Source organism: Lagopus leucura, unplaced genomic scaffold (assembly GCF_019238085.1).
Source record: "Lagopus leucura isolate 7727_CA_CO unplaced genomic scaffold, USGS_WTPT01 Super-Scaffold_100004, whole genome shotgun sequence".
Lineage (NCBI taxonomy): Eukaryota > Metazoa > Chordata > Aves > Galliformes > Phasianidae > Lagopus > Lagopus leucura.
In genome coordinates, this window is record NW_024962264.1 from 14,450,900 (window position 1) to 14,475,146 (window position 24,247).

At 41.3% G+C, this 24,247-nt stretch overlaps 1 protein-coding gene across 4 annotated transcripts in view; it reads right to left on the bottom strand.

Moving 5' to 3' along the window:
• Nucleotides 1-24,247, bottom strand: part of LOC122179785 (sodium-dependent phosphate transporter 2) — a 123,705-nt gene that overhangs the window by 35,657 nt on the left and 63,801 nt on the right. For 3 of the 4 annotated variants that reach the window (XM_042870887.1, XM_042870884.1, XM_042870885.1), the window contains one exon: nucleotides 1,602-2,188. In XM_042870887.1, coding sequence (XP_042726821.1) covers nucleotides 1,602-2,188 — 587 coding nt within the window. Of the gene's footprint in view, nucleotides 1-1,601; nucleotides 2,189-3,862; nucleotides 3,994-24,247 lie in introns of those variants that run through there. The other variant, XM_042870888.1, reaches the window with a different exon arrangement.

The window sequence follows — 24,247 nt, forward strand, 5'->3', positions numbered from 1 at the left end:
ACTTCATTCCAACATCCCAAACCAAAGCACTATTGGTTGTCAGACCTATGACATGTGAAGTTGCTGGACTTTTTAGATTAACTTAAATGTAAACTTGTACTTAAGAGAAGACAAAACAAAAAACAAAATTGTGCTCATTCGCTCAAGAAAACACTGAATGCTGCAGATGATGTACCACTAGCACTTTCTCCTCGATTTGGTATGTGTCTATGTTGTTCTGACTTCACAGCTGCACTTACAAATAGGTGGTTACATAACAAACGTGTGTCCCAAAATTAACTTACAGGTTATAAATGCCCAGCTTGACACTAATCAGATTAAATACCATTAAGCACAGTAGGTCAAGCTGAAACTCTTCCTCCTCCCCCTCCTTCTTCATCACTTACTTCTTGACTAATCAGTTCTTTCTGGTAACATTTGAAAGCTACCCAATTCTCCCTCGAGTATTCTTTAGCAACGTACTGAAGATCTATTCTAAGAAGAATGAGCTAGTCAGAGCATGATTTGCATTTTTAACACACACAACATTGGAATTCCAAAAGCACTCATGCTGAGTCTGTGCGATTTGTGCTACTACAGTATTAAAATTTTCATGATCTTTTAACCAAAATCACATCTTTGCTTGCTCTTACTAGAGAGCAACTTCAAGGGCAATTAACCACCTTCCACCCCTTGCAGACACAAGTTAGCTGTCTCACATTTACAGTCTCTGAGGTTGGGAGTTCATGAGTACTAAGTCACTTATTTCAGTGGCTTCTTGATGCTGGAAATGGGAGCACATGCATCTGCTCCTTCACTACTGGCCAGGAAAATTCATTCCTGTATGCTGCTCAAGCTCTGGTGCCTGTCAGGCTTTCTGCAATCCGGTTTAACTCAGCACACCAGCAAAAACTAGATGAACAGTTTTTCTTCTGGGTTTATTTCCTGCCAGGTTACTTAGCTGCATCGCCTTACATCTCGCAAGAGCCAAACCAACACAAAAGAGCTGCTCTGCTAACTCACTGCCTTCTCATTCTGCAGCTGAGAGGCCTGCTGATCACAATTGCTGAAGAAGCTCTTCTCACTGCTAGACAGAAGAACAACTAAACAAGACTGTGAACAGGCAAAATCTAAAAAATACGCATTTACTCCACGCTTTTTCTCTCTTTTTTTGTGTGTGTCTCAAAATCCATATAAAGCGTATTCTAAGAAGACTGGTAGAAAAGAATAAAAGCAAAACACAATATTTGGCACACTCAAGTTTTTCCACAGGCGCAGTTATCTACAGAGTAAATGCTGCATTAAATTAAAGATGTAAAGCAGTACTTCTTTTTCCTAAATTGAAGATGCTTGCTCCTTGTAGGCTAAAGACACAATCATCTCCTTAATGCCTTCTGGTTTATGTCACATATTCTTAAAACCATTAATATAAAACACAGAATAGGTGACAAAACACCAAATGCAGTGACATTTACTTAAAATGGTACCTCAGGAATTTACAAAACAGTACTTGTAAGCATCACTTACATCTTGGGAGTACTCAAGGCAGCTGCCTCTCAAAAAACAAAATACAATAAAAATATTCATTTTAAAAGAAGAGCATGTTCACATGATTAACTTACCAATCAAGATTTGGCCTGTTTTCATTGCTGAACTGCCTGGCACCAAGCCGTGTACTACAAGCTTCTCTTCACTGATTCCTCTGGTAACCTTATCCTTCTTGCCTTGTTTTTCTGCTCTTCTGCTGCTCCATGAAGATTGATGGACAATTCCTACCAAGGCCTCTAGCAGCCTGTGCTGCTCATCTTCTGCAGCATTCTCCAACAGTTTTCTGGGATTTACATAAACATATATGTCTTTGTACTTCTGCTGTATTTCACCCATTTTCTGAGTGGAGTTATGTTTCAGTATGGAAGTTGGACCGCTGGAGCGCACATTACAGCTTCCACTTCCTTTCTTACTAGAATGCTTTGGTAAAAGATTCTTCTTCTTTAATATTTTTGTCAGTTTCTTCAGTTCATACTTTCTTTCTTTCCGTGATCCCTCTTGAATAACTTCCGCTTCATTTTCACGAAATCTGACATGATTCACCGATGGTATTTCTGGACAGGCATTCTGAAGTAAAGTTTCTTCCTCACTTTCGCTCATTTCTAAATAAAATAACTCCCCATTTTTCTGCACACGATCCAACCATTCAGGCTCAAGATCACTGGGAAACAAAGAAGAACAATCAGTGATAGCTCTGATAAGAAAGACTGCTCTGCCAGTCTTTCTACTCACTTATCTACTTACTTCAAGGGAAGGTATATGGAGAGTACAAGGCAAGAAAGTATATGATCTCCTGAATATTAAAAGTTTAATGCTTTAAGTTTGCTGTGGGAATGGGAAATCTTCCAGGACAGCTTTGGGAAGGAAAGACATCCCTTTCAAGCACTAAAACAGATTCTCCAAATGCCTTCCAATCATTGCAAAAAGTACTGTTATTGTTACTGACTTCTGTGGAAACAAGCAAAAAAAAAAATGTTTCTTTCACATCCAAGTTTTAATTAGTTTTAATTAGTAATTACATTCATGGGCATGAGGGGGATTTGAGAAAAAACAGCATCCTATTTGTTCTCTGCCATAATTTTTCCTTTATGCATTTATAGGTTGGACTGTACCGCAACCTCGCTGAAAGACAGGACTAGCATTCTTAAATCATCTTAAAATAACAAAAAGAAAGAACAAAATGAAATCCACATAACACTTTTTAAGACGTGTCAAAATAACACATTCAGATTTGCGTGCAAAAAATACAAAACAATAAAGTACAGAGGCAGCACTGCTACAGAAAGAGTTCTGGCAGCTGGAGTAGATCGCTAGCATCGAGATGCTGCATAGGAAAGGCAATGCAACTGCAGGATGGATTAACAGGAGTGCTGTCTGCAAGACATAAGAAGTTTTTATTCTAGTTTGGCAATAGTGATGTGTCAACCACGTCCAGCTTTGGATCATATAGTCTAAAAGAGACATAATAACTGGAACAGGCCCAGAGCACAGAGACAAATACAAAGTAGTTTATAAACATCTCTTAAATGGAAAGAAACTGAAGGAAACCACACTCTTTTGGCTGGGGAAAAAAAGAAGATAGCTGAGAAGGCAGCAGGGCAAATTGTCCACGCCACAGCACCAAAACCTCTAAGTGCTATCACAGGAGCACAAGGATCAGCAACCATCACAGCAGGGAAAGTCATCAGTGATTTAATTTATCAAAACATTTCAGGTGAACATTAGAAAGCTTCTGATTTCACGCACATAGAAGTCAGTATTAGCAACTTTGTGAAGAAACTCTAAGATATTCTGCACGAAAGATGCTCATGAACAGCCAAGAGCAGCTCAGGAATGCCTGAGGGCAGCCAGATCTCTGCTCTTGCCAATCTGAGACTGCCCCAACAGCAATCAAACAAGGAAACGCACAATGAAGACATACGTAATCATATCAATAATTGAGTAAAGCTAGCACACATTCATAAATCTAAAACAAGATAATTTGACTACATTGAGGAAGAAAGTTTCGTTTAAAACTAACATCAGCACACAACTTGAATAGTGCATTAATTAGAGAGCACAGCTGAGAAAGAACATAATAAAGACATCCCACCAGAGCACCTTTAGGACTCAGAGAAAAGGTCTGAGTGGAAAAAAGCAAAATAACAAAAAAAAAAACGCCCATAGAGATACCACTCCCTGCCTGGAACCGCAGGGACTTAGGTGCGTGTAAGGGTGCTGCAGGCAGGACAAACGTCATGCACTTCGCATTTATGCACTCTTGCCCAAAATGATGCTCGCCAACGCTCAGCCCATCCCCCCCCGCCCTGCGGGCTGCACCCCGCCCCGCCCTTACTCGGAGCTGCCCGACAGCGAGGTGCTATCCGAGCCGCTCTCGCTGCCGGTGTCCGCGCACCCCGCTCTACCACCCTGCAGCAGCTCCATGCCTGCGGCTGCTCCGCTCTCTCCGTCCCCCTCGGACGCCATGACTGCCCGCCCGCACGTGACCGGCGCAGCGCCTTCTGATTGGCGATTCCTCCCGGCGCCATGGAGACGCGGGAAGCGCGCGGCAGTGCCGCGCGCAAGAGTTAACGGTCGCGGCCCCGCCTGTGAGGTCCCCGCCAACGGTCGGGAAGCGTTAGTGCGATCTCGGGCTGGGAGGGCCGCTCTCCTCCGTGCTCGGGCTACACGGAGTAAGAGAGTCCTGGAAGCGCCCAGTCTCGCCCGTTACTCCCTCTGCACCCACGTCTGAGTCTCGGTGGACTTGAGCATCCTTCAGTGGGTCAGCACTGAAAACGTAATGGAAATAAACTGTTTGGTTGTCTGTTACCAAGGCCTCAGCAACATCCCCACAAAAGAGACTCTCGATGGAACCGCAGTCCCGGGCTGAACTCCAAAGCATTGCTTATAATCAAAAACTTATCTGGAGAAAGAAACTCCAATTAAAAACTGACTTTCACCATCAAACCGTTAGCAGCAGAATACATCCCATCGTCATTCAAAGAAGCACAAGAAACGAAGATGGCTTCTTAGCTTAGGACAGCAGGTAAGTGAGAAAGGGCAGGGATGTGAGGCACAGCCAAACCAGCTACGTGTTTTGGCCCCTGAAAGCAGTCAGTACACAGTAGAGAGATAGAAAAAACAAAAAAATGACTCAATTTTCAAGGCATTAATTATTCACATGCATGAAAAACAAGACCCATGGCAGCCCTGCAGGCAACTCACTGTGTAGCAGAGTCAGTAAACCTATCAAGACACGCATGGTGAATAAGGGAAGGGATAGAGAATAATTGTTGGAACATTTTTAATGTGTTGGATGTAATCTCTGCTCAGCAGGATGCTTGCACAGCCTCAGCAGTGAGGTTTTATAGCACTGCAGTATTTTGCTTGAGTTGCAGAACTCTGGTACGAGATTCCTGCCTTTGAAACTGTCTTAGGGAAGCATTTGTTGATCAAAGTGATTTTAAGTGAATTAACAGACAGGAATGGTTTGGACTTGTGTCCCAGTGATTCAACTTCAACCAGAGTAGTTAGAAATACCTACATCAAATGTTGTGGCAATTCTGAAATGTCTGTAGAAAAGCTTCTTTCAAGGAAATGTTACTGTTGTGTGGATTTTCTGAATAAACAACTATCCAAGGGAAGAAACAAACATTCCCTACCTAAAGAAAAAAAAAAAAAGGCAAGTTTGTTCCAGTATGATTTTATTCAAGTTAGGACAAGTCATGGTAGAAAGAGTGAAAAGAATTAACCAAGCTGGCAAAAACCACTTTATGCAGAGTATATCATTCATGCATGGTAGATGATTCTTAAAATAAATTATATCTGTTTCCAATTGCCAGAATGCAAGCTATGCACCAACTTTCATAATTTCTATTGCTTCCAGAAAAAAACAGGTGAAAAAAATGCTTTAGAAGTACCCAACTTTTCAAACAATTTACGGTGCAAAAACAGAATCTGCATAAACAACATTTCCCAAAGAGCCTGATGAGTTATGATTTTCTGGAAGGAATACTGCAGGAGTTACAATTTTAAAAGAGGCAGATGAGATACAGTCCCCATCCACCCTAATTCCACTACTATTTGCAAGCACTTTTAATACAGTAAATAGCACACTGAAGTGTTTCTGTAGAGAAGTTATAGCTGCCAGATTATCCTTTTACTTATGTCAAATTTCACTGAGTTCAAGAGTTGGTTAATTGTTTCCAGTTGTTTGTTCAATAAGTGAGAAACACAGGCTCTCCAAAAATTGGAGGCAGTCTTACACTGTTTGGTATTATACAGAGATGAACCTATTATGGAGGAAAGGATACTGGAAGATTTTAGTTCACTGAGATAGCTGGGAATCACTTAAGTGTTCTTCTGAAATGAATGTGGGGTTTCGGTGCTGTGGGAACAACTAAAAATTGAAGGATTTATCTCATGCAGCAGAATTTTATTTGAGTGAAGAAACATTCCCACACAATCCTGCTTAAGAAAGCTTCCCATCATTTCTTGGGCATAAATATTAGGAAAAGATTTAAAACAATTTGTCTTCTGGTAGATCCTTTACACTCAGTCCAAATGGTTGGGCTGATGCTTCTCACTGAAGCACCTCTAGCCCTTCTGCACTTGGCTGCTGTTGTTGACAAGCAGATGGTCAAAATACACCACAAGACATCATTGGCATCACTACTACTGCTCACTCTTACTGAACAACCGGATGATGGTCATTTAGAAGTGAATAATTAAAAGAGTAAAGAACCAGAAGAGTGCTTTTTAACACTTTTGCCTGAAGGTTTTTCTGGACGAACTAACTCATATGTTTGTAAATTGCTTGTTTCTTCTTAGCTTAATATCATGCTTCGAAACATATTGCACTCTAAAAATAAGTCTATTTTGACCCACATTTGTGTTCAGGAGCAGACTGTAGTTAAAAGGGGATAGTGCATAAGACACACCAATGAGGTATACTGGTCCTTTCTAACAAAGGAAAAAAAAAGCATACAACTCCAGTTTTGGTCTGGCTGAAGAAATACTTACCTCCTATTCCAATCCCTAACCATATACTTGACAATTTCAACTACTAACAGTTTTTCAGTGTTACACATCAACAACTGATTCCTCCACCCTGATGAAGAAACAAGGTGGGAACTGCCATCTTTCCTATTAGCTTTAAGAGCACAGGAAAAGTTAGGAGTTGTGTAACTAATCTGTCCTGTTGGGTTGCATATAGTTAATTCAAACTTCAGCAGTTTCATCAGGACCCACAATCAGACAGTATGTCAGATTTATTTCACTGACTCACATTCAAGAAGGTGTGCTGGGCCTGAATATGGATGTAGCTGCGCTCTGTTCAACACAAGGCTAAAAACAGAGGCAGCGTTAAGTCTTGTTTATACAGGAGCAAATTACTGCTCCATTCACCACAAGAGAACTCTGACTGACACTAAGAGCATCCAGTCTATGCCTATGAAGTGCCAATACACTAACCAGAAACTACATTGGATCACCGGGTGCCGAACCTTCAGCTGCCTCCTATGCCTCTTCAGGGTCATTTCCTCTGCTAAGTGGGGGTGAAGAGCAGAACTGACTGCAGCACCGTGGCAGTCAGTGGCAACAGCAATTGGCTGGCAATGTTCTCTAGTGATTGTACCTCACAATCTCACGGCTGAATCTGTTCTTCATCTAGTCACCATCTTTTAATCAAGATTTTAAGTGTCCCTTTGCTTTTACTTAGTTCAAGTTACAGCTCTTTGTTATCGGCAACTAAATAAGAAAGCCTGAATTGCTCATTATGTCTTCATTTTTTTCCTTTCTTCCAGTTTTCAAATCGAGTAATATTTCCAACATGACTATTGACAACTGGACAGACATAAAATGATACATTATAGATAAGATATGACACACTACAAGCAAACAGTACTAAGATAAAAATATTTTCATCTCTGTTTCTTAAGGTTAACACCACCTTTACTCAAACATCTGAAGGAAAACAAACAGAAGTAGCAGGCTACTAAGCAAAGCCCATCCCAGCTATCCCAGTTCTTTCAGCTGGGAAGTTCAATTCATTTTGGTCCTCCCCTCCTCTTCCCCCCCGTACACAGCATCAGCAAAAACATGAAAAAGGAATGAATTCCTTTTAGTTCAAGTTTAATGACAACAGTAAAGCTTTCCCCTACTCCACTAAAGCCTTTCTTTAAGAGGGGCAAAAGGCACTTTTCATAGGCTTTTCTTAATAAACAAGATTTTGTGATTACAATAAGGTTGACAGAAGATTACACAAATAAGATTGTGATTACAAGAGCTGCTGCTCACAGCTTTTCTGACATGACTGCATAGCCAACATTTGCAGCAAAGCAGTACAAACTGAGTAGGGATACTGGAACTCATCTTAATTGGGAAATTTACATTTCAACAGACTATGCGGAGAATGAAAGCTACCTTTGTAAAAAAAGAATTTTTATATGAAAACAAATCAATACTGCATAAATAAAATTGACTGTTCTTTATTTTGTTAAAGCTCCTGCATCCCTTCCGATCTAAGCAACTGTTAAAATGGATCACAAATAGTATTTCAGAAAAAGGGCATAAAAGCAATTGAGGACATTGACAGAATTCAGGAGCAGCAGTCCAACTGTCTCATTCCCTTGAGGAAAAGTCTTGCATGGTTAAGAGTTCCCATTAGCATGGAAAGCAGCTGTAATTTCAAATACAACTTCTCCGTTTTTACTTCACGTGAAACCTTCAAGCTCTTTCAGCATCACCTGCTGCACATAGCAAGCACATCACTCCTGGAACAAAGTGACTGTTCGCCATGTCACCATGTAAATGTTTCATGAATGAATAAGTACCTGACAGCACTGAAATTGCAAAGATATAAGCAATAGCACCGGGCAGTGTATTTAATTCAACTTCAAAACAAGATTTTCTTTATCAAGTCACTAACAAAGGCATTCACAGCATTTCAGGTGCCATAGGATCCCTGGTAGCATACAGACAAGTTTTCTGCTCATAGAGCTGCAGCAGAGAGCAGCATAGGAACAACCCAATTGCAGAGCACTCTGCTTGCTGCAAGCACTGCTTTCACCTCAGGCATTTCAAGCAACTATTCGTTCAGTTGGTGCTTTCAGCTGGGGAGAAGCTGAGCTAAGAATCAGTTGGCAGTTCCCATAGCAATATATGTTTGGAGCTAGCACTAGGAGAGAGCGCACTTTTTCTTTAGTGGGAAATAAATCAACACAGCCGAGAAAATACTTGAGGAAACGGGCACTTCACAGAGCAAACGCGCTTCTGTCGGTGCTTCTCTCATACAGCTGTGCACAAAGGAGGCGGCACCGAGGCGGCTCTCAGAGCCCCACGGACGGCCCATCGGATAAGGTGCTACCGCTACGAGTTCTCTGTCATGAACGGCACGGAACGTCGCTCGTTAGAGATGAGGAAGGCAGGGATAAAGCAGACAGCGCTTCTCCCGCAAGCTGACTAACGACTGCCCACCAGTTCAGCTTTTCCTCTTCTCCTTGACGGAGCGCTCCCAGCGCCCACGAACGGATCCAACAGCTTCTGTTACCTCGATCTCTGCACCCGCGTCACACGCCGCGCTCTCTCCCAGGGCTCCGGCGGAGCCGGGCGCGCCGCCCCACCTGCCTGCCGAGGGGCCGCGGGAGCCCGAGCGCCCGGACAAGGGGAGGGCGGACACGGGCTCGGCCCGTTTCATTTCCTGCCCCGGCAACAAAAGGCTGCCGCGAGGAGCCCCTCCGCAGGGCCGGGAGCTCGGGCTCCACGCCGCCCGCCTCTCTCTCGCTCCGAGCGGGGCTGCGCCGAGGGGCCCGCTCCCCGCCACGGCCTCCCGTCCCCGTCCCGCCGCTGACCTGTGCAGCAGAACGCTTTGCACCGAGTCCAGGTCCTCCAGGTTCCTGGTGACGGGCCGCGGGATGCTGTACCTGCCCGCCCCGAACATCGCGCCCGCCCGCGGCCCCCTCATCGCCCGCCCCGCGGCACCAGGGACTGCGGGCGGGCGGCAGCGGGCAGGTGGGAACCCTTCGAGCCGCCCGCCTCCGCCGCCCCGCCCGTCCGGCCCCCGAGCCCGCCGTGGGGCGGGGGAAGCGCGGCCCGCGCCGAGGGGCGGGGGCGGTCGGGCCGGGCTGCTGTTGGGGCTTCCTGTCGCCTGCCCCGTGCCGGATCCTCACCTGGGGGGAGCAGATCTCAGGAAACAGCGGTCTGTCGCAGATTCGGTGGAACCCTTTCGAACTGACAGCCGTAGAACTCCTCGTCCCTGAACCTTCCTCCGGGGCGAGAAAGCCTTTTCTCCCCACTTTCTTGTTGGTTAAGACAATCGAGTTGTCCAATTGATTCTCTTTCCTTAGGTATCAGTGCTAAAAGGGTCAATCCCACAAAATCTCTGCCCTTCCTCTTGCGCCACCCCCCTACTTCCCCCCTCCTCCGAGAGAAAATAAAAAATATATATAAAACGTACAAGTCTTTCCAGATGAGGAAAGAGTTGCAGGGCCCTGCAACAAATTCCTGTCTGACACGGTGCACTGGCTGAATGGAGATGTGACCCACATCTCTACTGTTCTTAGTCCTTATCTGTGCATAGCTATCATTTGTGCTCTCTACTCCCATTTACAGGGAGGTCAGGTTTCTGTGATGCTTTAGTCAGGCACATCATCTCATCCAGATTGCTTCTATAAGCAATTCAGGATCACTAGCTAGTAAGAGCTTGCAATCAGTTATTGATTGGCACTTATGTTAATACCAGCTAAAAATTACAAGGGAAGGGCAATCTCTTCAAAATCCTACTGAATTCAGGGATGTGGGAACTGCCTACAGTCAAATTGGCGCACCCAAGATGGGCAACAGCAGCAAATCTATTCAGAATAACAACTTTAAAACTCTTGCCATGTCCTACAGCACCAGGGCTGTGGTGATAAGAAAGCTGAGAGCATATCAGTATTCTGGGTCTAAGAAGCAGTGACTAACAGAGCTTTGGGTGTACAGACTCTAAATAATCATAACGTTACTGCAGCAGGCACTGTGAGAAGAACTTTCTACAATACCACACTGTTACAGTTGGGGAGAATAGTGTAGTAGAATAACAAACAGGAAAAGAATGCTTACCTCTCTCCAAAGCTGTAGGCTCACACAGAAAAACTCTATAAGGCAGAGAACTCCAGAAAAAGATCCTTCCCTAGAGGCAGTCAGCCCTTAAATGGGGTTTAAGAGAGGTGCAGCCAGGCTCCAGCCCTTCTAATCACACAGCTGAATTGCCTTCACCTGTGCTTCCAGGGCTGAGCTGATCTTTTCCCCAGGTGATCAATCAGTGGTTCAGACCGTGACTCAACACTTCCCATACGCCACATTGCAATTTCAGGAAGCTGATGGAAGTAGTGTGGTGGTCTTATCCCCTGAGATACCACTCAGGCACAATTCACATTTCTGGGTGACTACATTAGTGGGTATCGTGTGATGCGAAACTTGGAGTGTTTCACCTGCAAATGTTCTTAGAAATATGTATTTGATAGCAGGGTTAGAAATTTTCTTTCTATTCACAAATAGAGCAACTTTTGTGTTCTCACGGTGTGTCTGCTATGGTAAACTAGACTTGTGAAACTGGGAAAGAGAAAATGGAGATCTTTTTAAGCTGAACTGGAAAAATAAAAAACAAAGTTGGTGCTGCTGAAAGGAGCATCAGTTAATAAAAAAATATTTTGTAACTTGAAATAATCAGCCTTCAGCAGCTTAACATCTGACCGCAGTGTGATTAAGAACCAGAGCTGCTAGCAGTGTTTATTAGCTTCAGGCAAATGAGAAGCAAAAATCATTGCACATACATGCTGAGATTGTAAAGGTTAGTCTAGAATGTAACATAGACCTGGGACTTGAACAGCTTATCTGGAGCACTGCATTCCCATCAGTCCTTTATACGTGGTTATGAGCTCAGCATTACATAACAGCAGCACCACAGAAAGCAGCAGAGATTTGGTACAAATATTTTTTTGTTCTTAGTACAGTTTTTATGCCTGAGGGAGCAGTGATGTTTAATTTGGTGTTGTGTTTTCCAATTTGCTTAGGGCAATGCAAAATTCATTTCTAGGGCTGGAGTTTGCTTGTAGAGAACAAGAAGACTGATCGTTACCATCAGAACCCCACAGCATTGCCAGAAGGCTTGTCCAGGACATTTGTCATTTTCCCCTTGTCCTCGTGATCCTTCTCGCAGGAGACCACTTTTTGTCTGGTGTTACTTACAACCACCTAATGCTGACCTTCATGATAATGTCATCTAATACTAATATTTGTACTCAAGGCTAAAATTGGTTGTGAAAACCTGCATTAGAATTGCTTACAACTCACCAAAAAAGCTTTTAAGCGTAGAAAAAGAGAGCTGAAATGGAAAAAAAAGGGGAGGGGGGAGGAGCATGTAGATTATGAAATGACAGATACGGAATGACAGTATCTTGTTGCTGATAAGCAGCAAAAATAGAATGTTTTTCTAGATATTAATTACAACTTTAGTGATAACATTTAATGTGGCTAAGCTCAGTATTTGCAGATAACAACTGGAAAAAGGGGTCAGAAATTCAACAGTGATACCATGAATACATTCAGAGCTGTACAGTTTTTTCCCCTGGATAAGTTTACGTTCCCTTTGCTGCACACAAGCTTCTAAAGTTAAAAGAGAGTTCTGTGCTGGAAGGATTAATTCTCAAAGCAACTTTTACAAATCCCCCTGCCTTTGACATTTACAAGAATTATTGTAGTAGAGTCAGAGATTAAAGGTTCCCTGGAATATAAAGTATTGTTTTATTGTATTTCAGCAAGATTTTAGTGCGTGTACAATATGCCACAGAAAAGTAAGGTCATCATTACATTCGAGGTTTGTCAGTTCTGGTATTTAACTATGTATTAAGAATGTGGTGTTACAGTGTTTTTTAAATCAAGTGAAATTCATGCAACCGGAGAAAAGTTTAAAAGTTCTGCAATGCAAAGAAACAAAAGCATTAGGGATATTAAGCCTGGTAAAAACAGAGCAGTGACAACAGAAATGAATTTTAGCAGGCACCCTGGCATGCAAAATAATTGCAGCACGCCTGGGCTCCCCTTCCATCTGTGCACTTTTACTGCCAGTTGAGCCGCCTTATGAAGGCCCTTTGTGTTCAAGAGCTATTCTGGTGCTTCTTCTGTAAAAGAAATAGCAAATATTGTGATGCTGTGCTTATGAAAGAGATCTCTTTCTGACGTAGTGTTTTTACATTTTATTTTCTTAAATAAGTGGTTGTTGGTCTCTTGGGTATGAAACAATTCCCTGGAGGGTCAGTCTCAGAAGTCCTTGGATCATCACACTTTCTTGGAAAAGACAAAAAAAAAGCTACTTTTGCCGTATTGCAACACCCTCTTTGAGTTGGCTAGTAAGTTTTAGTGTGCTGGGGAATCAAAGGCTGATCTGATTTCATTAGCTATGTGAGATGAAAATCAGCTTATCATTACTTTGTGCTTATTGTTTGCCTCTTACATCGTTAGGCATGAGTTGTTAGCTCTGTGTGGGTAGCTGAAATTTTTTGGAAAAGTATCTGATCATTCCACTGAATCTGGAGAATGAAATATTAGATAATTATGAATCAGTTCTACATATATTTTACTTTTCCACTCCTCATGAGTCAGCACGTACTTCTTTAGCCCAATTTACTGCAAAGTTGCCAACTCTGAGCTGCTGTTGGCTGCAGACCCAGGATGGGATAAGTATGAAGCTTGTGTGGAGGTGAGTGAGCTGCAACTCCATTTGGTTAGAACAGAAGTTGTGACGATCTGATTGAAATAAGGAGTGCTAAGCAAGTAGGACTGATCCCTCTTAGTTTATATTTGCCCTTTTTGTTTTTTGTCCTGGTGATATATTCATAGGAAAAGCTGTTATTTCAGTTTAATCATGCCTACAAGTGAAGAATGTTGTACCTTACTGTACTCAGCTCAGAAACTAAGGGCTGTGACAAATTGCTGATTGAGCACAAGGTTACTTTCCTGGCTATTGCATCCTTCCTCATGTCTCTCCTTATGAAGCCACTCCTGTAACAGACAGCAGAGAAGGCACTGTGAATGTGTCCTACCAGCTGCAATTCACAGTCCAGCATATTAACTTCAGCCCGTCTTCTTCCATGTATTTTGTTATGCCAAGCTATGAACTGGGGCAGCTCAGTATCAAGTTCACATCTCTTATTTCATTAAGCTATGGTAAATGAAAGGATCCAGGAATAACAATCCAGAGACCACATTTTCTGCTCATCTGAAAATACAGAGATTTGATAGCCTACGGATTTATTTTTTTTTCCATCTGAAGGGTCATATGTATTTTCCGTTTTACTTATAAATTGAAAATTGCTTGTATATGGACATAGTGGGCAAGCAGGGGCTATGCATTACCACAGAGGATGAAAACCAATAAAGAAACCAGTCAGTTAACACTGTGTCATTCAGTGTTGTGATATTGCCTTTTCTGGTAAGTGGGTTCATTACCAAATGTGCTTCTGCTGTATTAAAACCACAGGTAATTCCGAATGTCGTTTTTCAGAACTGTGACATGTAACAGACAAATATGCACAAATTCTGCAATTCTGTGTAGGATCTTTCTTCAAGTCTATGTTGGCTTGTTTCCAGTATTGCTTGGTCTTCTGCTGATTACTACTGGATAATGACAGCAATTTTGTCAGGTGGATGTTTGTTTTCAGACAACAGGACAGGTTATTACTCGCGAGATGTGTACTTAGGCTGCTACTGCCCATCTCTGTGTTTAAAAGACTGAAGTGTGGCACAGGTGGGTTTTCATAGTCGTAGAATGAATCATAGATTTGCAGAACAGCTTGGGTTGGAAGAGACCTCAGCACCTACCCAGTTCCAACCCCCTGTTGTGGGCAGGGCTGCCACCCACCAGCTCAGCCGCCCAGGGCCCCATCCAGCCTGGCCTTGAGCACCTCCAGGGATGGGGCATCCACAGCTTCTCTGGGCAGCTGTGCCAGGGCCTCACCATCCTCAGAGTAAAGAATTTCCTTCTAATACCTAGCCTAAATCACTATCAGACTACGTCACCTAGTCCTGTTACTATCAGATTGTAAAAAGTGACTCTCCAAGATGTATAAAAAGTAGCTTTGCATTCTGCTGCTTCCATTCCACAATCAGCATAATTGATAATCTGCACACTGTAGGATGGCATCGCTCAGCTCACATCAGTGTATCATTTACTCTCAGCAAAGATCTAAAAATAAATATAAATAAAATTAATATAAATAAAACTAATATGTTGCAAAGACTGATAAAATGTGACAAGGAAAACTGTAGAAAACAAGTTCAATATCCAGCCCATAATTCCAAAATTTGCTTGTATATTTTATGTGCTATTTCACAACCAGTGCTTTTGGATTCAGCTGATTTTTCTTGCTTGAAGAGGCATAGGTAGCATTCGTTTTTTGGACTAAACAATGTATATAGTCAGGTTAATCATGAACTAAGTAGAATTATTTTTAAAACTAAAAACTTTTTAAATTTTCTTATCAGGTATACTGACAGTCACCTACTTCTTAAGAATATGAACACATAAGGCAAAGAGCAGCCCCAGAAATGGCTTATAGCCATTTCTATATAGCTTTATATAGCCAAAGCTTGAGAAAATAAGTGCTTTTATCTCAAGTTTACATTTAGTCAGAGCTTAATTAGTATTTTAGTAGCTCACAAGATTCTTTTATAAAGCAGAATAGCACCACCTGCTGCTGAACAAAGTTTTTATGAACTTGAGATAATTGCAGTACTGCTAAGCTAATGCCTTTCACAAATGATTTCTGATCAAATCAAGGATGATTCATTATTGCTATCTCTATTATTAATGCTTCCTGGCCCTCTTTCTTAGAGGCTTTTTTTTCTAAACCTTTATCCATTATTTACCATTGTGTAGGGACTTATAAAAGTAACTTCTTCTTGTAGATTAAACATTCTAGACACATGAAAAGTTACCCATTAAAATCTTATTTCTAGTCTTTTCTCCATCTGGTGTATATATGAAGAGAGTGAGGAAAAATTTTTACTTATTTCTGGGCTTCCTCAGGGTCCTTGGCAGGAAAAGAGTGACCTGCATCCTCAAAGGACTTTAGATGCCCGAAAACTGTCAAAATCAATGGGAATTGCCTGAGGATGTAGCCCTAAGAATTCAATTAAGGATTCAATCTATAGATTTTATTTTTTTTTTTCAAAGAAAAGAATTAAAGATAATATCTAGCTTCTCAATTATCTTGACCATGGGAAGTACAAAAAAACCTTTGTATGTGACAGCCTAGCAGAAACATTGAATGCCATCTCCATCTTTTAGCTACCTAGAATTATAGCTTAGGTTTTAGTCTCCAAATGTGCCATCACTTCTAAGGCTTTCTGATTCTGCAGATTGCACAAATAATGAAAGGAAACCAACATCACATTGTTAAAATTGAAAACAAACCCTGTCCTACGAAGATCAGCTGTATTTTTCCTTACCTGTCTTGCCCTTAAACAGTAAATAAACCCACCTGGGAAAAACACTGAACCTAATTTTCTTCTTGCTGAACATGTTGGATGACAAACTACCACAAAACGTTGGCAAAAAGGTTAACTTGTTTTGACTGCTATTTACTCTGAAGAACATAAAAGAGCAAGAAGGAGGCTTTTTATCTGCTTGAAATTTTTTCCCCCTTTTTCCATGTTGCAGTTTACCATTCCTTCCTCCTCAATGGCCAAGAATAATATTCTGGTCCGTCTGTCCCATGAAGCTCACTTTGTATGTCACCATTATGATATTTAAAAAAAAATGACTTGCATGTATTTTTTTGTAAAATGACAAAACAATTTGAATAAAGCCAATATAGTTTGTATTGTACAGTTCAGGAAGGATGTTCAGCTTTGCCTGTAACAAGGTTTTCAACTTAGCAGTCCACTATTGGTGCTCTGATGGCCAGTGGGATGGGTAGGACTAATGTGACCAGGGTGACGCTGGAACCAGGGAGGAGAGGATGCAATGGCAGGAATAATCTATGATAGAGGTTCTGTTCTGTTAGTACAGTAGGGCCTGCTGTCTTCTGCCTGTCCTGACTGTCTAGCTTACATCTGTGAGTGTGAACATCCTCAGGTATGGAACTACACTGCTATTTGACAAATATTTGGTACTTCTCTACGCTGAACAGCTCTGAAGAGTACTTTATCTCTTGGTGTGTTGGGATATTGTATATGAATTCAGACAAGTGTTGGGCTTATTTTCTTGTCCTTCAGATTAAAATACTTTCTTATGAGATAACTGTATTTTGTTACATTGAGGCACTCAATAGTTTATGTTGGTTGTTGCCATGTAAAGCTACAGAAAACAAAGTTATGCACAAAGAAATTTCTAAACATGAGCTGTTTGATACTGCCCCCTCTCAAGTGCAAAAGCAATTTGCTAGTAAGTTTTGATGCTTGTTTTATGATTCCAGTGGAGATCCTTTGCGAACGAGATAACCAGCAATTGTTCCTCAAGTATATACTGGACAGTTTTCAGGAAATTATTGAACAAGTAAATTGATATTTATGGATGCAATATGAAGGTCTGTACTACACAGAGAGCCCAGGGAGTTCTGAGATTCTGCCTTTCTAGAACGTGTTCTCCTCATTTCTTTGTGTTCCTTCTGCTATAGTTTAGTGGCAGCCTCCCACATCCCCACGTCTTTCCACCAATAGCCTGCACTGTCTGTATGCTACCACCTGGAGCCTGGAGGAAATTTTGGCTAAGTAAATAACACTTAAACTGCCTCAGTGATGTAGCCATGCACCTGTTGGTGGCCAGAAATAACATGCTGGAGGAAAAAGAAACATTCAGTTATGTGAATTATTGAAAGGTAGCCAGAAAACATATTTATCTATCTCACAGCCTTCTTCCTATCCACAGATGTCAAAAGCCCATCTTCCAAAGTCTTTCACTTCACCTCTGACAGCTTTTGTGGGGCAGCTGTACTTGTTAGTGTCTGTGTCTGGGGTGCATAAAAACTTGAAGTGTGGAGGCCACGTAATGGCTACATCACCAGTCCCCATTATTTATTCACGAAGACTCATAAAAGGCTTAAAAGAAAATCTCTACATCCAATATTTTGGATCAGATCTTCAACTCAAGACTGTAAAATTTTTTTTAAATAGCCACTTATGTTCAAATTTGCTGTGTTACAGTAGCATAAATTTTGCCATAATTAAAAATGAAAAATGGAGCTGTCTGGGACAGAACGCTCTCTTCTATTGCAATTCTAATCAAATTATCGTGCTATTTCAGTTGCTTCCAATATCTGGAATCTCACTTGTTTGTCTTCCATCTTACCAAAGACCTGTGATCTGAGATGGCCTCTTTCTACTTTGATTCCTTCTGCTTCGTCATCCTCATCCAGTGCATAGGATCATACAGCTGTTGGGAGACTGCAGCACAACAGGGACAGGGCTGTCGGTGCCCAAAGCCACTGGCAGTGAATAGCGTCACATCACAGCTACCTTCTCACCACATGCCTTGGGTGCTTGTAGGTACCTAAGTTGTCAGTTGTGTTTTTTGGGCAGGAGCATGCTGAATGCATGGATTTACCAATAAACCAAGTCTTGCAATTTGAGAATGAAGTTGAAGTCCTGCTACACACTGCTTTAATTTTAAACACTGAAGTCATCCCTCAGCTTCTCTCAGTCAATAACAGTGTTACTCAATCTTCTCTGCTTCATAATAGGGCTCTATTTGCAATGGTTTTGTTTTCAGTATCAACAGAAGGACTTAAAAATCCAAATAACCAGCTACGCTTAAGTCTCTTCACTGACTGTAGATTCTAATTCTCAAGTAAGAATCACTGGGGAGCCTTAAACATCCTGCGCACCTAAGTCCAATAACTCCACGTTACACTTCTGTGCAATCTTCTCAATGGAATGAGTATATGAAAGATTACTAGTGTCATGGGAAAAGATGTGAAGGCCACCTGCAGACTGAAAAACAGCTTCTAGTGTGATTGTTTTGGTCCGCAAGAACTTATATCATGCACAGTACAAACCATCATGATTGAAGTTGCCCATTAATTTCTCTGAAAAAGGAAGGAAAACAACATTACGTAGATCCATTTCTGAAAGTGGCATTTCACCACTTTGATGTGGGCAGCTGGTAGGATTACATACACCAGGATATATCTGATCTAGTAAATGATACATATTTTTGTTCCCCATGTGTTGCACAAATTCAATTCAAATTTAACACATTTACTGATAATCTCACTAGCAGCTGTTTTAAGTGAGCTCTAAACTCAATGTTTCTGTCACAGAGAGAGAAGCAAAGTAAAGACAGTGAGTATGCATATAGCTTGGAATTCATTTGTCAGTGGTAGGAGATCTTGCAAGATGTTTCTTTGGTTTTCTTGCAAAAAAACATGGGCTCTTCAGAATTTCCCATGTCCTTTAATACATGTCATTGATCTTTCTTCCTGGAAAGAATATTGTAGAGAAAATTCCAAGGATGCAAAAGTTCCTAGACACAGCTGTGCACATGAAATACAACAGAGAAATGTCCGTGAGGAGAGAGGTTGCTTACCTTTTCCTATCCCTTTATTTCTTTTACATGTTTGTATGTATCTGTAATATGGCAGATGCCCAAAAGGGTATTTATTCTTTTGAAAAGCACAGATCCTGACACACTGATAGACAGCAGTATGAAATGGTGCAAGGAAAGCCCACTTCCTCTTGCTTCTCTGATTCTTTCCAGTTTTACAAACCTACGCTGAGCTATGCACCATCACAGGCCAAGCATCTGTCCAGACTTCTTGCTTTTATTGTGCTTTTATCTGTAAGTAGCTCTGTGGTATTTTATATCCAAAATAATTTTTTGTGACGAAAAATGATGAAATCTTTTTTCCCCCTTTTTTTCCCTTTAGTCTTTTTTTTCCTTTAGTCATTTTGCATATTGCTATACTCCCCAGCCTGTGTAGCTCCTTTAGCATTGTCTGTCACAACTGAACAGTGCTCAAGTGCCTTAGGGATGTGCATAGCAAGAAAAAGTCATTACTCATTTTTATGTTTCTGAGTTTTCCTTTAGAGAAATGAGTGGAAATGAAGTGCACATTATACAGAGCTAAGATACATGCAGAGAGATTAAAATCCAACTCCATTGAAAATTATTCTGTCCCGTGACTGTAACGGAGCCCCAGAAAAGACATATTCCCATTGGAGAACTGAAACACATAGTAGCTAGAAATCCTACGAATCACATCCTAAAATAAGAAAACAAGATGACACTTCTTTTCCAAAGGAGAATCATTGTTCATTGCTACTTCAAAGCCCTTGTGCAAATTCCAGTGTAGAATCCCAGCACTACAATCAGAGTATTAGATTTGCACATATAGCAATAGCAGGTGTGCCTTTACAAGGAGAAAAGAAGTAGTTTGAGGATCTGAATTGTGTTCCATGGCCACAATACAGATGTGGTTTTGGAAAAAGTATGTTTTATAAGAAAAACAAAAAATCAAACCCAAAGGAAATTGAGTTTTTCTATCACCAGGCTAATGTTGCAAATTCACTTTCAACATATATGACCAAAACAAATATAAGCAAAAAAGTGCAATTCAACTACTTCTGAGAACACAAGTGGCCAAGTTACTGCACCATGTATTTGTCTGCTAATAACAAGCATAAAGAACAACTTTGGCAAGGGGGAACATCAAAAGGACTTTCTCTTTCTGTCATAAGCCCCAGGGCCTATAAAAATAACAGAAACCTTAGTGCATGAATCACAAATGGTCAATAAAAACTTTAAGGCTTGTGTTTACACAGAAATATCTCGAGGAATTACAGAAAATCTGCAGAGGATGCTTCCAAACAAAAGAGCTCTGCTCCCATAGTGCTTCCCAGTGGAGCAGCATCAAATCTGTAGTCCCCAGTTCAGTTTGCTGCTAATAGCTTATTTTCACTCAAAGCACACTTGTGGGAGTAGACACTATTGAGTTCACTAGAACAATTTCATCATGTCGTTTGGAAGTATTTCTGCTTTTTACTAACGGCTGGTAACGCTGGGGACTTAGGTTTGGTTCATCTGAAGAGATGAAACTTCGTAAATGAGAGATCTTAAGGCACTGGAGCATCACATGTGCCCCTGCTGAACCAGAAATACCTTGTGTCTAGTCATGTGCATCTTAAAAGCTTGGTTTCTTTACGAACTGAAATGCTTCTCTGTTCTTAATCACTTGTAGCTAGCAGCTTGTGCAGCTGATCAGTCTCTAACTACCGTGCACCTCAGACAGCAGTGAAGAATAGCATCTTTTTTCTAGCTACAGCTAATGAGAACTTCTAAACTTAGCAGAATGATCCATGCCTTTAATCCACAACCTTCAGCTTCCAAATGCCATGAAGTGTTAATAGCAACCATACCACTGAAAACTAGGAGTCAATACAACTGTCATAGAACCATTAAGGTTGGAACTGCACCCACTGAGCCATGTCCCTAAGTGCCACACCTACATGTTTCTGGAGCGCATCCAGGGAGAATGACTTCACCACCTTCCCCAGCAACCTATTCCAGTGTCTTATCACTCTCTTGGAAAATAGGTTTTTCTTGGTATTCAACCTGAATCTGTCCTGAATCCTCATCTGTTAATCTGGAATAGAAAAGAGTCTGACTTTGAACTGTAATATCTGACAGCTGCTGCCCACGCCACTTCAACTTGTCTTTATCGTGAGCTCTCTTAAGTGCAAGTGGTTCATATGGACAAAAATTCAGCTGTGTTACAGCAGAGCACACTTTTAATTTATAAAAGCAAGCCAAAATAATATCAGTGCATTCCAGAAATATCTATAAAGGCAGAACTAATGCTGCTCTGTTTTTATTAGTACCCAGTCACGTCAAGATGTATAACAGGCCTTCATGATGGTAATAAATCAGTGACAAGGTTTTCAATAAAAGTTGTGCTGTAACTTAGCATAATGTTTTCTGATTGGTAACTGATGAAATCACACTACAAATTTACTGGACACTGCTGGAAAAGCAAGGTGCAACCATACTGTTTGTGTTATGCACTAGTTTCCAACTTATAGTAAACTAATTTTTTTTGTTCTGCAGTATTTTCTGAAAAATTTTGAGTGTTCTGGCTCATATTACCTGTGGACATGCTTTAAAAAAATACTTCTAACATAATATTAAGTAATTTAAAATACAAACACATTGAAAGTCCTATGATCATACTGTCTCTTTCATCTTTCGTTGTATTGACAAGTATCACATTGGTGCTGTGCATACTGTTGGATATCGATGTTTTGAAACATCCTGCTTAATTTTATTGGAGATAAATGTTCCAAACAGAGCGGAATAATCAAAGACCCGTGAGAACACCAGCTGATCAATGCAACTAAACTTGGAACTGTGAGTAACTTCTCACTGAAGAGTCAGAGAACAAGTTCAGGTTATTCTTTTACCTCCCAAAAGAACATTAAAATACTAGCAGGTTACTTTTCAGTCCTTTGAAACATGGATGTGCCTTAGACACCATCCTGTAGGGCAACAGGTATCTCCCTGGAGAGAGAGTGTGGGAATAAAGTCATGTTTCTTTCTGGCTCAGCCACTGCCACAACACTGTACAGAACTGTAAAATTGTGAATTCTCACTCTGATTAAGAGAGAGACTTGCAGCCAGCTGGTGACTAGTGAAACCAAACTGTAACCAGTGAAACTGTAACTGTAACTGTTCTCAATCTTGGGCAGACCTCAGGAAAAAGCCATGCTGTAACGCTCTTGTGGAGTAGTGCAAAACAAACACACCTTGTGTTCAAGCTCAAAGGAGGTCAAGAATTAGCTTTCTTGCTTAATGTGGCCTCTGGTGTTTCCCCTGCCAAACACTACCACCATACAAGGGGAGAAGTGCAGCCAGTATGGTGTGCACACGGCACGTAATATTGGGCACTTTCCACCCAGCAACAGCTTTTGGGCCAATTGAATATGCCATCAGAAGGCATTCCCAATCCCACAGCTGCTGGCTCATGGCCCCACTACATGCTTGACCAACCCAGAAGAATAAGGAGGTGAACTGACCCTCAGGACATCAAGAGATCTTCAGCAGTGACTTGCTTTTCTGCCTTTTTTTTTTTTTTCCTCCCCAGCCCCTCTCACTCTCTCCTTCTCCTTTCTTCCTTTTTTTTTTTTTCCTCATGCCCTCTCCCAAGTTTTAATAATTTAAGGCACACTCTTGTTCAATCAACACCTTGACTCTGTTCCAAGTTTTAATTCAAAGGGGTTGGCATCAATATAACAAACCACAGGATGCTTTGGCTTGCAACAGAGAGCATGAAGGATTGCACTCTCACTGGTTGAAGAGATTCTGCAAAGGCTCAGGAATTGTCTCTGGAGGGAAACACAGTTGGATCTTTTCCCCAGAAGGGGCCTGTAGTAACAATAGGGTACTATTGACTAAAGGGTGGAAAATGCTGGCAATACCATTTTACTACATAAAACCTTCATATTGTGCAATTCGAGAACATAGAAAGGGCTCTCCTACATATGCAGAAACAAGTGGGCATACACTGTTATTTCTGTTGCTCAGAGGAGAACCTTGCCCAGCTCTCAGCCCCATCAGCCAGGGAGAAGGAGGAATGGGAACTCCGTACTGCAGTAAAACTAAATACCACATTAAAAAAAAGAAAAAGAAAAAAAAAAAAGCTTCCTCCCAAAAAAAAGGGTTACAAGAAACAGAGAGCTTCCCTGTGGTTAACTCCAAGTACACGCAAGCTGATCTCATAACCTGCAAAGGATGCACATGGCCAACTCAGTCCAGTGCTTCAAAACCAAAAATTAAATCATTAAAGGAAAGTAAATCATTAAAGGAAAGTAAATCATTAAAGGAAAGGCAACAGACAACAAGAATGTGGGTTGCTTCTTGGTTTAGGCAGAAAAAGCACTCAGGAGACCTTTTTACATGGTGCCTTTGCAGGATATATGGCATTTTGCTAAATGGTAAGAAACAAACTTTCAGGCGAGAATAAATGCCAAATGAATTGAAACCATTTATTATGACAAAGGACAGACTACCAGTCAACCTAGGTCAAGTCATGGCTGTAGAGTGTGCCTGAGCTCCACCTCTGCTCTTCCAAGCCATCCATCTCTCAGCAAGGCCATTGCATAGTTCTTAATCTTATGCTTTTAAATATGCTGGTTCCGTTTTTATTTTTAAGCTTACCTCTAACTACCTGAAATCTTTTCCTTCTCTTTGCTCTCTCCTTCACTTTTTTTCATGCTCTACTCTATGTTCTGCTGCGCATCAGAATCTCATTTTATCGAGTGTCTGGTCTTAATCAGAAAGATCTTTAGAATAGCTCTTTCTTGGCAAGCATTTTCATGACTGTCTTCTTATAAATGAAGCTCTTTTGTCACAGGGCCTGCTTCCATGATATCAGCCCAGAGTAAACAAGGTAAAATAAAACTCCAGGACTGAAGGACTGGAAAGTCTACTGTCAAAAAGCCACTGAGGACAAGGTTTTTGTTTTTCCTGAATTTAGACACTTAGTGAGTGCTTGCAAGCTCCTTGCAGACCCACCATCCTATAGTGACAAGTTACCCAGATTTAACTGCGTGATATACAAGAAGGAGTTTCCTTTGGCTTGCTTTTAACTTGCTTATCAACCTGATTTCTTCTGTAACAAAACGTATTCCTCATCCCTGTAGGCTGTAGATGTAAAATCTAAACACTCTTGGAAAACTATCTGTATGACACTGAGTTGTTGTGGTACCATAT